Here is a 12,722-nt window from a genome sequence, read left to right as displayed (position 1 = left end):
TTGAAATTTATTAAATTATTAGTCACTTTAGAACTTTCAACTTTAAAAAATTATAAAATGATTATTGAATTATTTTAAAGTTTTCATTTAAGTTACTTAATTATTCAAAATGTTTTTGTTAAAATTATTACTGTGCGACTTTTTTGTTTGCATTTCATTGTTCAGTTTTTTTTTTTGTAAAACAATTTTAAACGTGAATCAAAATCTAAACAACATAAAATAGTTACTTTAAAATAAAATTTGTCCTGTTTTGGTCACTCTAATTCTTTTTTCAATTTAATTATTCTAATCATTGCCGTTAAATATTTCGTATATAATTTAGAAATGGGTGCATTCACTGATTTTCTATCATTCTCTATTTCTATTGTTATATATAATTTTTTAAAATATTTTTAATAAAATTACATAATGAAATTAAGATTAAACTTTTGATTATTCATATAAAAATTTTATTTTTTAGAATTATGGATTATTGTGTGTGTTTAAATTATGGGTTCCACAACCCAAGCTGAAAAGGAAGTCCATAAATCAATACTATTTAAATTATGTTTTGAGAAACTAATTATTTTAATAAAAATCAGAAATTTTCACATTTGTTAAAATTATTTAAAGAAATTAAGATATCCATCATGAGCGTAGCAACAGTGATTAATCATCTTATCACGAGTATTCTCTAAAATGATAGACGATTGATCACGGAATGGAAGTCCATTCTAGAAATTGGTGGCTTCTAAAACTCATAAATCAATACTGTTGAGAATAATTAAATTAATTAAGATAATTTAAATAAGAAATAATTCAAATCTTACAAACCCAAACAAATCATAGATGAATCTCAAAATAATATTGAAATCAAATCATGATAACATAAAAGTTTGTCAATCTGTCCAAAATATTTCGATGTGATACGTTATATTTATTGTAGAACATAAAAGTTTGTTGGGTGCTTATTTTGGTTAAGGTGATGGTGTTGAGTGAGACAAGTTCAATGAATAAATCTTTGTTTAGTTCCTTTGAACTTTTATTTACTTAATAAGTGGTACTGTATCCTCAATTCCTATGCTGCCATCAAGCTCATGACCTTTATAAAAAAGTTATTTTAGTTGTTTATTTAAAATTTTCAACCTGACTATGGTGAAGTTACCGGATATTGGAATTAACTCTATAATTTTCAAATGGTTCTGAATGTGAATTGTACCATGCATTTTATTTATAATTTTGAAATTAAGATGTCTAATTGAAGTAAGAATTAACTTTATTTATAGTTGAGATTGAACTCAATTCAGCTTCATATTTACATAATTAATTTCCGTAACTTCTTTTTATATTATTGTATTCAAAACTTCATATAATTATATTTGTCAAATAAACAAGTGCAGCAGAAAAGCATGTAGCATGAAGCGAAATTGGTGGCTTCCAAAAGTTTCATTATATATGGGGTAAAACAATAGTTTAAATAACTAATTAACATTGCAGAAATAATTCAAATAATTATTAATTTTCATAATTCAAATCCAATAAATCACAACATAATACTGAAATCAAATTTTACAAACTCAAATATATCATAGATGAATCACAAAGTAATAGTGAGTTCAAATCATATAAACTCAAACAAATTTTAAACAAAACAACACTTAAATCAAAACACACTTAGAACTTGAACATCCTTCATCGAAGAAGTAGGAATGAAATGTCAAATCCTTTGCGAACTCTTTGGATCGGATAAAACCTCTAGTGCTTTCCATTTGAGCAAAACACATCTGTAGCCATGAAGACAATTAAAACTAATGTTAATAATGAAAATAAAATCATGAAATAAAAACAATTAATTGCATTGATGATTTAAAAGAAAACAATAGCTCTTTAATCATCTAAAGTACTTACCATAAAGCTTTAATGGTAGAAATGCAGACATTTGCAATGGACAATATAGTCGCATGTAGACTCTTTACATTTGAAAATTTCTTCTTGGCAAAACTTTCCACAACAAGAGCATTCAGGGAAGCCCTCGACCTTCCTAAAAAATTTAAGATAGTGAGGACGGTTGTGATAATAAGAAGCTGTGACCCCATCTTTGAGAAATGGAAAATTTCCAAGAACACATTTGGGATGAGCAGAAGTATCACAAATTGAACAAGAATAATACCAAAGGCTTGGATCTCTATATTCCTCACAAATATCACAATAACTTTGCTCCTTATCATCATGATAAGTAAGCTTTAGCTTGTGTTCATCAATTTTGTGAAGAGCTGAATGTGGTAATGTTAAGCATCCAAAATCCAAAGCAAATCTGCACTTTCCACATCTGAATGCACCATACAGACACCTTTCGCCACAACCATTACATTTCTCCTTGCATTTGAAATCAAAAAAGAGAAAGTGTTGGTGTCCTTCACATTCAATGATATCAGCAACTTTAGCACACCTTAAGCACATGTCCCAATATTCATCAATTTCGTAAAAGAAACCACTACAAAGTTGACTGCAAAAGTCACATTTCGTAAAGCTGTCGAAATCGAGGGTGGCATTGCTTTGACGAAACCAATGTTGCTTGATTCTTGGCAATTCAGCACAGGTTTTATGGAGAAAAAAGGGGCATTCTGAACAATAATAGAAAATATTTGAGATAGGTAGCATGCACCCATCACATTTCCTATCAGTGTCCTCCTCCATCTTCTCTGCTAACACCAAGCAATGTTGATGACTCAAATGTTCAATCTTTGCAGCTTCCCCAGCTTCATTCACCTCAATAACACGAATGATGGAAGACTGCATAGATTTTTCATAAAGCTCCTCACATTGCTTTTCGTCCTCAATTACCTCGTACAACTTATCATCCTCTAAGACACAATTCACATGGACAACGTAATTGCACCCTAGCTTCCCACAAGAGTAACTCCCATGCTCTAGTCTCACTTCTTTGAAACAAATCTTGCAATCTTGCCTTGTAAGATCTTCAAGAAAATATTTGTGAAAAATACAGTGATCATGTCGAGAAAATTTGATAATACGTGGGAGTGAAGTGCATTTCTTGTGGACTTCGATGTAACATTTCAAACATATATAAGAAATAGAATTTCCCTCGATGCCACATGCATCACAAATGAATGAACCTCGTCTTCGAAATAATGTGAATGGGTGTTGATGGCGGCTTTTACCTTCAACAATGGACATTGGAAGAGCACAACCAATATTGATGTTAAAATGGCAAAGAGAACAACCATAAAAAGGTCCAGAATGTTGCTTTTGGCATAGGTTGCACAAACAATCACTGCCACTACGGTTAAGAAAAATAGGGTGTATGTGATAGGAAGTGTGATTAATTTTAGTAGGTAACTCATCAAGACATTTCTTATGAAGGATAAAAAATGGACACTCAAAACAAAAATATATAGCATTTGTCAAAGGTTCATGACACCAGGAGCAGCTGAATCTTTTGGGTACATCTATGGCCATGGGACTTTCTATGAAGCTCAATGGATGTTGGTGGATGTCATGTTTGGACAGTTGGCTAAACTTAAATGAAGAAGATAATTGAGCACATTTGATGTCAATGGAAAACCAACATCTATGACATTCATAAAAAAACATGTTACGTTTTTCCTTGCATAATGCACAACCATATACTATATGTTTAGGATCTGGCCTTTGTCGAAGAAAAAGACCTGCATCTAAGTGCTCAGGATGGAGAGGGTGATTAGGAATTTCAAGGGGTACCTCTGCACATTGCTTGTGAAGGTGATAATTGCAATGAATACAAGTGAAGCATGGAGCTGAAAGCAGTTCCCCACATCCATCGCAGTGGGCTTTGAGACCTTCATTGCTTTGCTCTGCCACTAACACCAAGGGATGTTCCTCATGAAAAGGATGTTGAATCTGTAGCACCGACTCATCGTGACTCACATTCTCATTCTCGTTCTTCATCTCGATTAATTAGTGTGGTTGTGAGAAATGAAAAAGATGAAGGAGATGATGATAGGAAGGAATGATAGAAAGGCAGAGGATGAAGAAAGGAAAGAGAGAAAAAGAGAAGGGTAGAAAGAGGTAGGAAGTAAAGAAAGAAAAGAAGGGTGAAGATGGGTGAAGGCATTGCAATTCATATTGAATAAAAAAGAAAAGATGCCAACTATCTTCTCTTTCATATTTAATATTGTAACTCATCATTTCTTCTTCTTCTTTTCCAAATTTCAATTTTGTTGTTTTCAGGCAAAAGCATTTGATTTTATTTAATGAAAGTAGTATTCTTTTCTTTTCTTTGCAAACAAGTTTGGTATATAATTCTTTATACTTTGTTAACACTTCATCAATGAACCCTTTTATTTTATTTCTTAATTAAATTATACAATAAATTTTCTATTATTATATATAAATTATTAGTGAGTTTAGATCTTTCAAATTTAAAAAAATTATAAAATGATTATTGAATTATTTTAAAGTTTTCATTTAAGTCACTTAATTATTCAAAATGTTTTTACTTTTGCTAATTAAGATTAAGAAAGAAGCAACTTAAATAGTTACGACTTCTTCTTTTTCAAAATTCAATTTTATTTATAATATTTTGTAAATTTTATTAACAATTTTAATTATTTTCTATATTTTAAAATATTTTTTCATAATTTTTAAATTTTTTTGTAATTTACATATATTTTTTGTTATTTTAATAATCATTAATGTTTTTTTGGCAATTTTTAATAATTTATATATTTTATTTCATTTATAATATGTTTTTATATTTTTTTGTACTTTTATATATTCTTATAAATTTATAATATTTTAAATTTGTATATATTTATATTATTTGTATTATTGTTTTATTATTTTTAATATAAAACATCATATTTTACTGCATAGCACGATCCTCGTGTGCCACGTGACAAAAGTAACCTTTAAAAATAGTTATCGTTACTCTTTAAAGATTGACCGTTAATTTTAACGGTTAAATAGTTTAATAAATTGAAATTTTAACGTTCAATAATTCAATTGAACTAAAAAAAAGTATAAGGGCTTAATTGATCTTTTTAGAAAAATTCAACGACTTTTAAGACTCTTTAACCTTAATTTTTACATCATAGTTAACAAATTTTAATGCATTGAATATATGATATACTCAAAAAATTTGATCCAAAAACATATCAATTCCAAAGGGTAAAGAATTTCTTAGAAAAAATATACAATTAAATTAAAAGTACAGTTTATATGTTAAGGTAAAGCATTTCTACAACATTAATACTTTGCTTTCTTTATTAAAGTAAAAATTGTTTTTTTTTATTAGTAAATTTGGCAACTACTTTGGTTATTTGTGGGTTTAAGATTACTTAATCATGTCATAAATACATGAATATATTTATTTTTTATAATTTATATATATTTATGTTTTTTAATATGTATTAAAAATTCAATTTTTAATAATTTTTATATTTTATTCCATTTATAATATTTTTAATTTGTAAATATTTATATAATTTTTAATATAAAATATCCTATTTCATTGCATGGCATAAAAAAAATCCTAACAAAGTAAAACATTTCTATAAGAATAGTACTTTGCTTTCTTTATTAAAGTAAAATTTGTTCTTTTTTTTTATTTGTAAGTTAGGTAACCACTTTGATTCTTTACGGGTTTAAGATGATTTAATTATGCCATGAATACATGGACAACAATCGAGACACATAAATATATTTTTATTTGTAAAAAAATTATAAATTAATTTTATATGATGGATTAATTAAATTAGAGTAAATGGTAGGAAGTAAGGTATATAGAAAAGTCGCATATTTGAGACTTTTAAAAAGAAAAGATTAAAGAATTGTACTTTGCTTCACCGAAAGCACAAAAAATGTTAGTTTTGGTAAGTAAAAGGAAGCATGGCTTATTCTTCAAGACTTAAATACATTTTTCATAAATTAAAGAGTAAGCAATGAAATTTAAAGAGATCACATCAATATCATTTTTGTAATATTTTATTATGGAACTGCTTCAAATCAAATTTGTTTATTCCAGTCCAAATATGAATCTAGTAATTTATAAAATAAATATAATTTTTATTTCCTCTAAATCTGCTATAAATGGTAACTTTAATTTTCCCGCAGCCTTGGCTCACTAAAATAAATAATTTTTTAATATAAAATTATAACAACAAATGTTAAGTGTTAGATGTTAAAAGGTTTAATTATTAATTATTAATAGAACCGAATTAATACTACCCCCACTTAATCAAACTATATAATTCTTTATTGTTAATCGAATCAAAATATTTTGATTAATTTACTTAATTAATTAAAATTTATATAATTTTATCTTTTAATTAAAATAGCTAAAAAATATATCAAAAAATACATTAAAATTAACCAAAATATATATTTTATTTTAAAAATTAATTGAATTACTCGAAATTTTATGTCTTGAAACATTAAATAAGTCTTGAAATTAACACATAATTATTAAGTTTAATTAATTATCTGACTTGAAATTAAATTAACCAATAATTAAAATTCCAAAAAACCATTAACCAACCTCCGATCGAACTAAGTTCGGCCACAAACTGACTAATGAAATTTGATCAGTTCATTCGGTTAATTAGATTTTAATTGAAATTTGAACACCCCTATTGGATGCAGTGATAATATGCATTGGACTCTTAAGTGAACAATGCAAATTTGAACATTAAAGATAATATTATTGAGAGGAGTAATCAATATTGATTAACAAATCAATCGATCCAACCCCTCTAATGAACCGCCTAACCAGTTTGGGATCCAACCGGCCAGGTTCAAACAACATTGCAAGCCACTCAATTCATGAATATAAAATATGCAAGCCACTATCATTTCAACCACTCAATCAGAAGGATAACAAGAACACCGCCCTATCATTAACTGTTAGCTACAAATTTTCTTTCTTCAAGCCTATTTTGCACTTCAAACACCGCCCTATTCTTCTAGGTAACTATGTTCAACACATACCCGAACACGATATCGAGAGGGGTACAAGAATGACCCTCTAAGAACCTTCCAATTTAAAGCTTCAAGCTAATCCTCTTGGACCATACTGAGGGGAAGAAGAAACTACGTCTCACTACTTGCTTAATGGGATAGCATCTAACAAATACCAAATATACATTAAAGAAGAACAAGTTTGGACATGCAACCAAAAAGCCATAATAAATACTACTACTTCCTCCAAACATACACATGGCTTATTCATTAGTCAGAATATGAAAAACTCCCTTACCAAGTACCAACGGAAATGAAAGGAAGATGGGGAAACAAAACACACGCACAAAAAGAACATTCAATTTCCACAACATTCAGAAAACAGGACACCCGCCTTCGAAAAGCCTGGAGACAATTTGAAGTGGTTCCATTTCGTACTTGCAGCCTTCACAGATGAAGAAGAAAGGAAAAATAAAACAAAATCAGCTCCCAATATGTATCATCAGGAACGCAAAAACAGAAATGAAAACAAAGAATCAGTCAAGTTTTGTTAAGGCATGCTACAGCAGAGCCCTTGATCATCAGTCGAACCACCCAACCCCTTAGGGAGGCCTTTGCATAGGCTTTAGGTTCTCAAGCGCACTTCTTTTTAAGCAAAAGGCACCATAAAAGAATGCCCCATGTCTAATCTCAATAAGAGAACAAAGAAAAAAGGATAACATAGCCTATCAATAACTTTTTTGTTGAACATCAAGTATCAAGATAATAATTGAAAATCCCTTATTTCGTCATCATCGGAGCAACCAATGTATAAGCAAGAAAATTCAAATTGCCAAGAGAAGTAAGATATAATATACTTGAGTCAACAATATGAAGAAATTGAATTTGTCAAAGACTTTCATTGCAAATGCAACTCAAAACTAACAGATAGTAAAATATAACAAGTTTTACAACTCACCAGTATGCTGCCACAACCATCAACGTCGGCCATCTCCACGCGATCTTCTGTCACTAGACCGAGTATCATTATATGCCATTTTCTCAGAATGATCCAATTGTCTATCCCGCACATGACCTTTGATCCCTCGATCATCTTCCTCCCCTTTTCTGTGCCTACGGCTTCCATGGAGCTCCTCCTCATCCCTTCCACGACTTCTATATTTATGGTCAATCTCATCTCTTTCTTGTTCTCTCCCTCGAGGTTCCTCTTCATCCCTAGCACGCTTCTGTCCACCTCTCCGGTCATCATAATCCTGATCATCTCTCATAGATCCACTATCTAGTTTGGTGATCTTACTTTGAAGTCTGCCATCTTGTCTACCATTATTACAGTCAATCTCTCCTCCTGACCTAACTGACCTAGAATAATCATCCCTTTTCAGATCATCTTTCTCCCACCTAGAATATTCATCCCTCTTCTGGTCATCTTTTCCCCATCTAGAGTATTCATCCCTATTCCGGTCACCCATCCCCCACCTAGAATATTCATCCTTATTCCGGTCATCTTTCCCCCACCTAGAATATTCATCCCTATTCCGATCATCATTCTCCCCATAAGCTTTGGCATTTGATTCAGAATCAAGCTTAGCATCCTTTGGATTATCCCTTTTGCGCTCCAATTCGCTTCCTAAGTTTCTACTTCTTGACTTCAATTCTGGCTGCTCGTCATGATTTTCATCATCAAGCTTCCTCTTGCCTTTCATCATTCCTCTATTGCTCTCTGATTTCTGCAATCTCTCTAATCTATCATCCTCATTTAAGGTCCTTCCCCTTCTATCATCATTCTTGGCTGCATAAGATGGAGTCTCTTTTTCTTCTTGATACCGACAACTACCTCTAACACCATGACTGTCATCATCACCTCTATGTCCTCTTCTGTCTTTGTCAGCAGCATTCTTCTTTTCAATGGTTTGACGCTTTACATCGGTGCTGTCAGAGTCACTAGAACCTGCATCACTATCATCTGTCAAAGAGCCCGATCCCCTTCTACCCACTCTTTCTCTAGCTTCTGTAGCCTTGCCAATTTTCCTGCCATAGGATGAATTGGAATCTTCATCATCAGAATCATGTCTTCTACCTCTTCTCCTACCCTTTTCTACCTTTACATCACTTGTATTAGAATCACTGTCATCTCCTGTATCATATCTATGACCACGTTTCTTTACTATTTCCTTTTTATGATCTCTTGCTCTGTCTACATCGGAATCTGAGTCACTATCACTGCCTCTCGTCTGGCTCCCAGTCAACTCGATCTTCCCTTTCTGAACTTCACCTCTCTTCTTTTTCCTCTCAACATCAGAATCAGAGTCATCCTCACTGGAGTCATTCCGACGACAACCTTTCTTAACCATTTCCTTCTTACGACCCCTCGCTCTGTCAGTATCAGAATCAGATTCACTACCCATGTCCCTCTCTCTCTTCTGGCTCCCAGTCAACTCAATCTTTCGTTTTTGAGCTTCACCTCTCTTCTTTTGCCTCCCACCATCAGAATCAAATTTGTCCTCACTGGAGTTGTGCCTATGACGACCTTTCTTAACCATTTCCTTCCTATGACCTCTTGCTCTGTCAGCATCAGAATCAGATTCACTACCCATGTCCCTCGCTCTCCTCTGGCTCCTAGTTGACTCAATCTTCCGTTTTTGAGCTTCACCTCTCTTCTTTTGCCTCCCACCATCAGAATCAGAGTCACCCTCACTGGAGTCATGCCTTTGACGACCTTCCTTAATCAATTCCTTTTTACGACCTCTCGCTCTGTCAGCATCAGAATCAGATTCACTACCCTCAAACTTTTGCTTTTGAACTTCACCTCTATTCTTTTCCCACCAACCATCAGTTCCAGAGTCATCCTCACTAGAGTCATGTCTACGTCGATGTTGTGCCTGCAAGATTTAAGGAAATAAAATAATTGAAATACAAATGACAGGGTAACAAAATGCCATACAGATCGGTATTAACTCACAATCATCTATCAGACCACTGTATTAGCTCTCAATTAGCTCACCACAATGTCATAAATGCAGGGAGGAGTAATAGCCTCACAATGGCTACAAAACAGGTAAAAAAGAGTACTTCCTGTTATAACCTAAGATCAGTATAGACATTTCCAATCATATACATGTTGGTTCTGCTGGAACTTTTCCAATGAACTTTTAAGCTCCAACATTGTTAGGGAAGGAGAAAAAGAGAAGGAAAAGTGGGATGAGGACAGTTGGTAGCTTTGTAAAATGCCCCTTAATTTAACAACAATAACAGATTTTCAATCTTACTTCTTGAATGATTCATGAGGGAGTGCCAAAAACCAAGAGGTCAGTGTATTAACATTAAACATATATCTACACTATGTGATTAAATGACAGCATAGCTTTCAGTAAGTTCAGGTCAAAATCTTGCATGGAAGCAGCTATCCAGTCAATCAATTTTGATGAAAATTCAAATATCACAATCCTCTAATTTATTCTTTAATATATAAGAATCTCATCCTTGGTGAAAACAATTTCCTGAATGCACATTATGATGTGCAATGCTTTACCTAATTAACTTGTTTATCAAGATTCATGCAAATTAGTATAGTCACCACTAGATTGCATTCTGCAGGACACATTCACCAGAACCGCAAAAGGCTATGGCAAAATTTAAGCTTGGAACAAGGATTTAAATTAAATATAATTGTCACCTGTCGATCATCAACATCCAAACTAGCAGCACCAAGCTTCGACCGATCAGATGGTCTGCGTCTATCATGCTTCTTCGCTGATTTTTTTAGCTTCCTGCCACTGGCATAGTCATCAGAATCACTACTTCCACTATCATAACCCTTACGGCTCTTCTTCTTGCGAGTAGCTTTCTTCGAATGCTCTAAACTGCTATCTGTATCAGTATCATCTGTATCCGAGTCATGATGCCTGGACCTCTTTTGCTCCTTTTTCTTTTTCCGGTGTCGTGACTCGTCAATTTCATCTTCAACTACTTGACCTTTTTTCTTGTCTGCTTTTGCCTTAGGATCATCCACATCCATGGCTGCAGAAACAGGTGGATCTCTATCCAAAAAGGAATGTTCACGCTCATCGATATTCTTTCGACGATTTGGCAGAGGAGGAAGCCCAGATTCAGAAGCTCCAATCCCGAGAGCAGCCCTAAAGGTCTCCATCTGCTTCTCCTTCCTTGCAGCAACTTGGTGGGTCTGTGTATCCGAAACCCTAACCACCAAAACATGAATGAATCAATAAATAATAAAAGAAAAAAATCATTCACTATTAATCAAAGTAATTTTAAAAAAGATAAACTATTAATCCACTTGGTGAGCCTGCGTAACCGAAAACCAAAACCTCCGTAACATGAATTAATCAATAAATAAACAACCAAAAAATCCATAATCACTAAATTTAAAAACAAAATAAAAGACAAGAAATTACTTTTGCTGGCGAGTAGGGATTGGTATAACTTCTCCTTCTTCTTCGTCTTTCTCTTGTTGAGCATCTTCGAGAGCCTTCCTAGCTTCAGCAAGCTTATCAGCGATCTCAGATTCAGTGTAACCTTGTTCCGCGAGTTTATCTTCCAAAATCACGAGCTTGAGCTCAACCTGACGCTTGCGATCATGCTCGAGGATTTCCTTGTTAGGTTTCCTGGTGGTGAGACCTGCGGTGCCTTGATCTGCCTCGAAAGGCTTGGTGGAATCGGTTACCCGATTCGTCTTCGGCTTTACAAAGAATTTGTTGCTTTGAATGTAACCATTGGTGCCTGACCCCCTAGGTGTGGTCAGTCCGATTCCGTTGTACATTTAGGGATTTCTTTTCAAAACCCTATCTCAAATCTTCTGCGATTTCTTTTTTTCCAATTTTACGATTAAGAAAAAAACAACAACTTGCAATTGCTACTTTTACCAATGGAAATCAGAAACAGAGAAATTCAAATAAAAAAGAAGGGAAACTCACGGAGATTTGCGATCGACTCGTGTGCTCTGTTCTGCCTTTCAAAATCGAGTTTTAGATACAACCCTAACTTTATAATCTATCTATATAGCTTAAATTCCGCTATTACTCCCTGTACTTTACCCAAGTTGTGGATTTAGCTCTTATCCTTTTAGTTAAACACTTTTAGTCCTGTATTTTTTAAATCTATCAGTTTTAATCCCTGTACTTTTCAAATTTTGAAATGGTAGTCTTAATCCAATCACTAGCAGTTAAATCTATTTGGTTAAATTCAATTAATAGTCTTATACTATGCTACATTTATAGTTTTAGTCTATATTCTCCAATTGCATCATTCTAAGTCCTTATACTTGTCAAATTTTGAAATTTTAGTCTTGACACATATGATAATATGTTTGGTGCATCAGATTTTGAAAATAACAAAACTTTAAAAGATGAATTTTACAATTATTGTTCGGTGATAACTGAAATTTTAAAATGTGGAAAGTGCAAGGACTAAAGTCTAAAAATAACCAAATAAAGGTGCATGAATTAAATCCTCAACTTTTGCAAAGTAAAGTGACTAATAGCATAATTTTTATTACCCTTGCAATTTTGTCACCTAAGTTTTAGAGCACTTTCGTTTTAGTCACTCAGGCATTGGATCTCTAACTGTTATCGACTATAAACGCTACCTCATGTTTACACTTTCATTTTGGTCACTCAATTTCTAGGTCTCTTTCATTTTAATCACCCGAAAATTTATCTTTTTGTAGTATTGATTTGGTAAAAAAAATTAAGAATTAAAGTGAAATAGCGGTAGAAACTAAAAAGATCATTACAAATTTGGCAATTTGTACTTGTTCACACTCTTACTGA

General features: G+C 32.7%; 2 protein-coding genes across 4 annotated transcripts; both read right to left on the bottom strand.

Moving 5' to 3' along the window:
• Positions 1–1,470: 1,470 nt before the first annotated feature.
• Positions 1,471–4,173, bottom strand: LOC107924322 (uncharacterized). Of its 2 annotated transcripts, XM_016854718.2 has the most exons (3): positions 2,150–4,173; positions 1,888–2,020; positions 1,471–1,763 (listed from the first exon to the last, which is right to left on the bottom strand). In XM_016854718.2, the coding sequence occupies exons 1-2, from the start codon at positions 3,925–3,927 to the stop codon at positions 1,897–1,899; spliced, it is 1,902 nt and encodes a 633-aa protein (XP_016710207.1). In that variant the 5' UTR covers positions 3,928–4,173; the 3' UTR covers positions 1,471–1,763; positions 1,888–1,896. The 2 variants fall into 2 exon arrangements, with proteins under 2 accessions (XP_016710207.1, XP_016710205.1); XM_016854716.2 differs by having other exon boundaries at positions 1,888–4,172.
• Positions 4,174–6,802: 2,629 nt separating this feature from the next.
• Positions 6,803–11,967, bottom strand: LOC107923866 (serine/arginine repetitive matrix protein 2). Of its 2 annotated transcripts, none has more exons than XM_016854025.2 (5): positions 11,868–11,967; positions 11,349–11,758; positions 10,610–11,132; positions 7,895–9,815; positions 6,803–7,381 (listed from the first exon to the last, which is right to left on the bottom strand). In XM_016854025.2, the coding sequence occupies exons 2-4, from the start codon at positions 11,711–11,713 to the stop codon at positions 7,914–7,916; spliced, it is 2,790 nt and encodes a 929-aa protein (XP_016709514.1). In that variant the 5' UTR covers positions 11,714–11,758; positions 11,868–11,967; the 3' UTR covers positions 6,803–7,381; positions 7,895–7,913. The 2 variants fall into 2 exon arrangements, with proteins under 2 accessions (XP_016709514.1, XP_016709515.1); XM_016854026.2 differs by having other exon boundaries at positions 11,349–11,749.
• Positions 11,968–12,722: the final 755 nt, after the last annotated feature.

Source organism: Gossypium hirsutum, chromosome D06, assembly GCF_007990345.1.
Source record: "Gossypium hirsutum isolate 1008001.06 chromosome D06, Gossypium_hirsutum_v2.1, whole genome shotgun sequence".
NCBI classification, from domain to species: Eukaryota; Viridiplantae; Streptophyta; class Magnoliopsida; order Malvales; family Malvaceae; genus Gossypium; species Gossypium hirsutum.
Note: the sequence above shows the minus strand (reverse complement) of the source record. Positions and strands in the feature narration are given on the sequence as shown.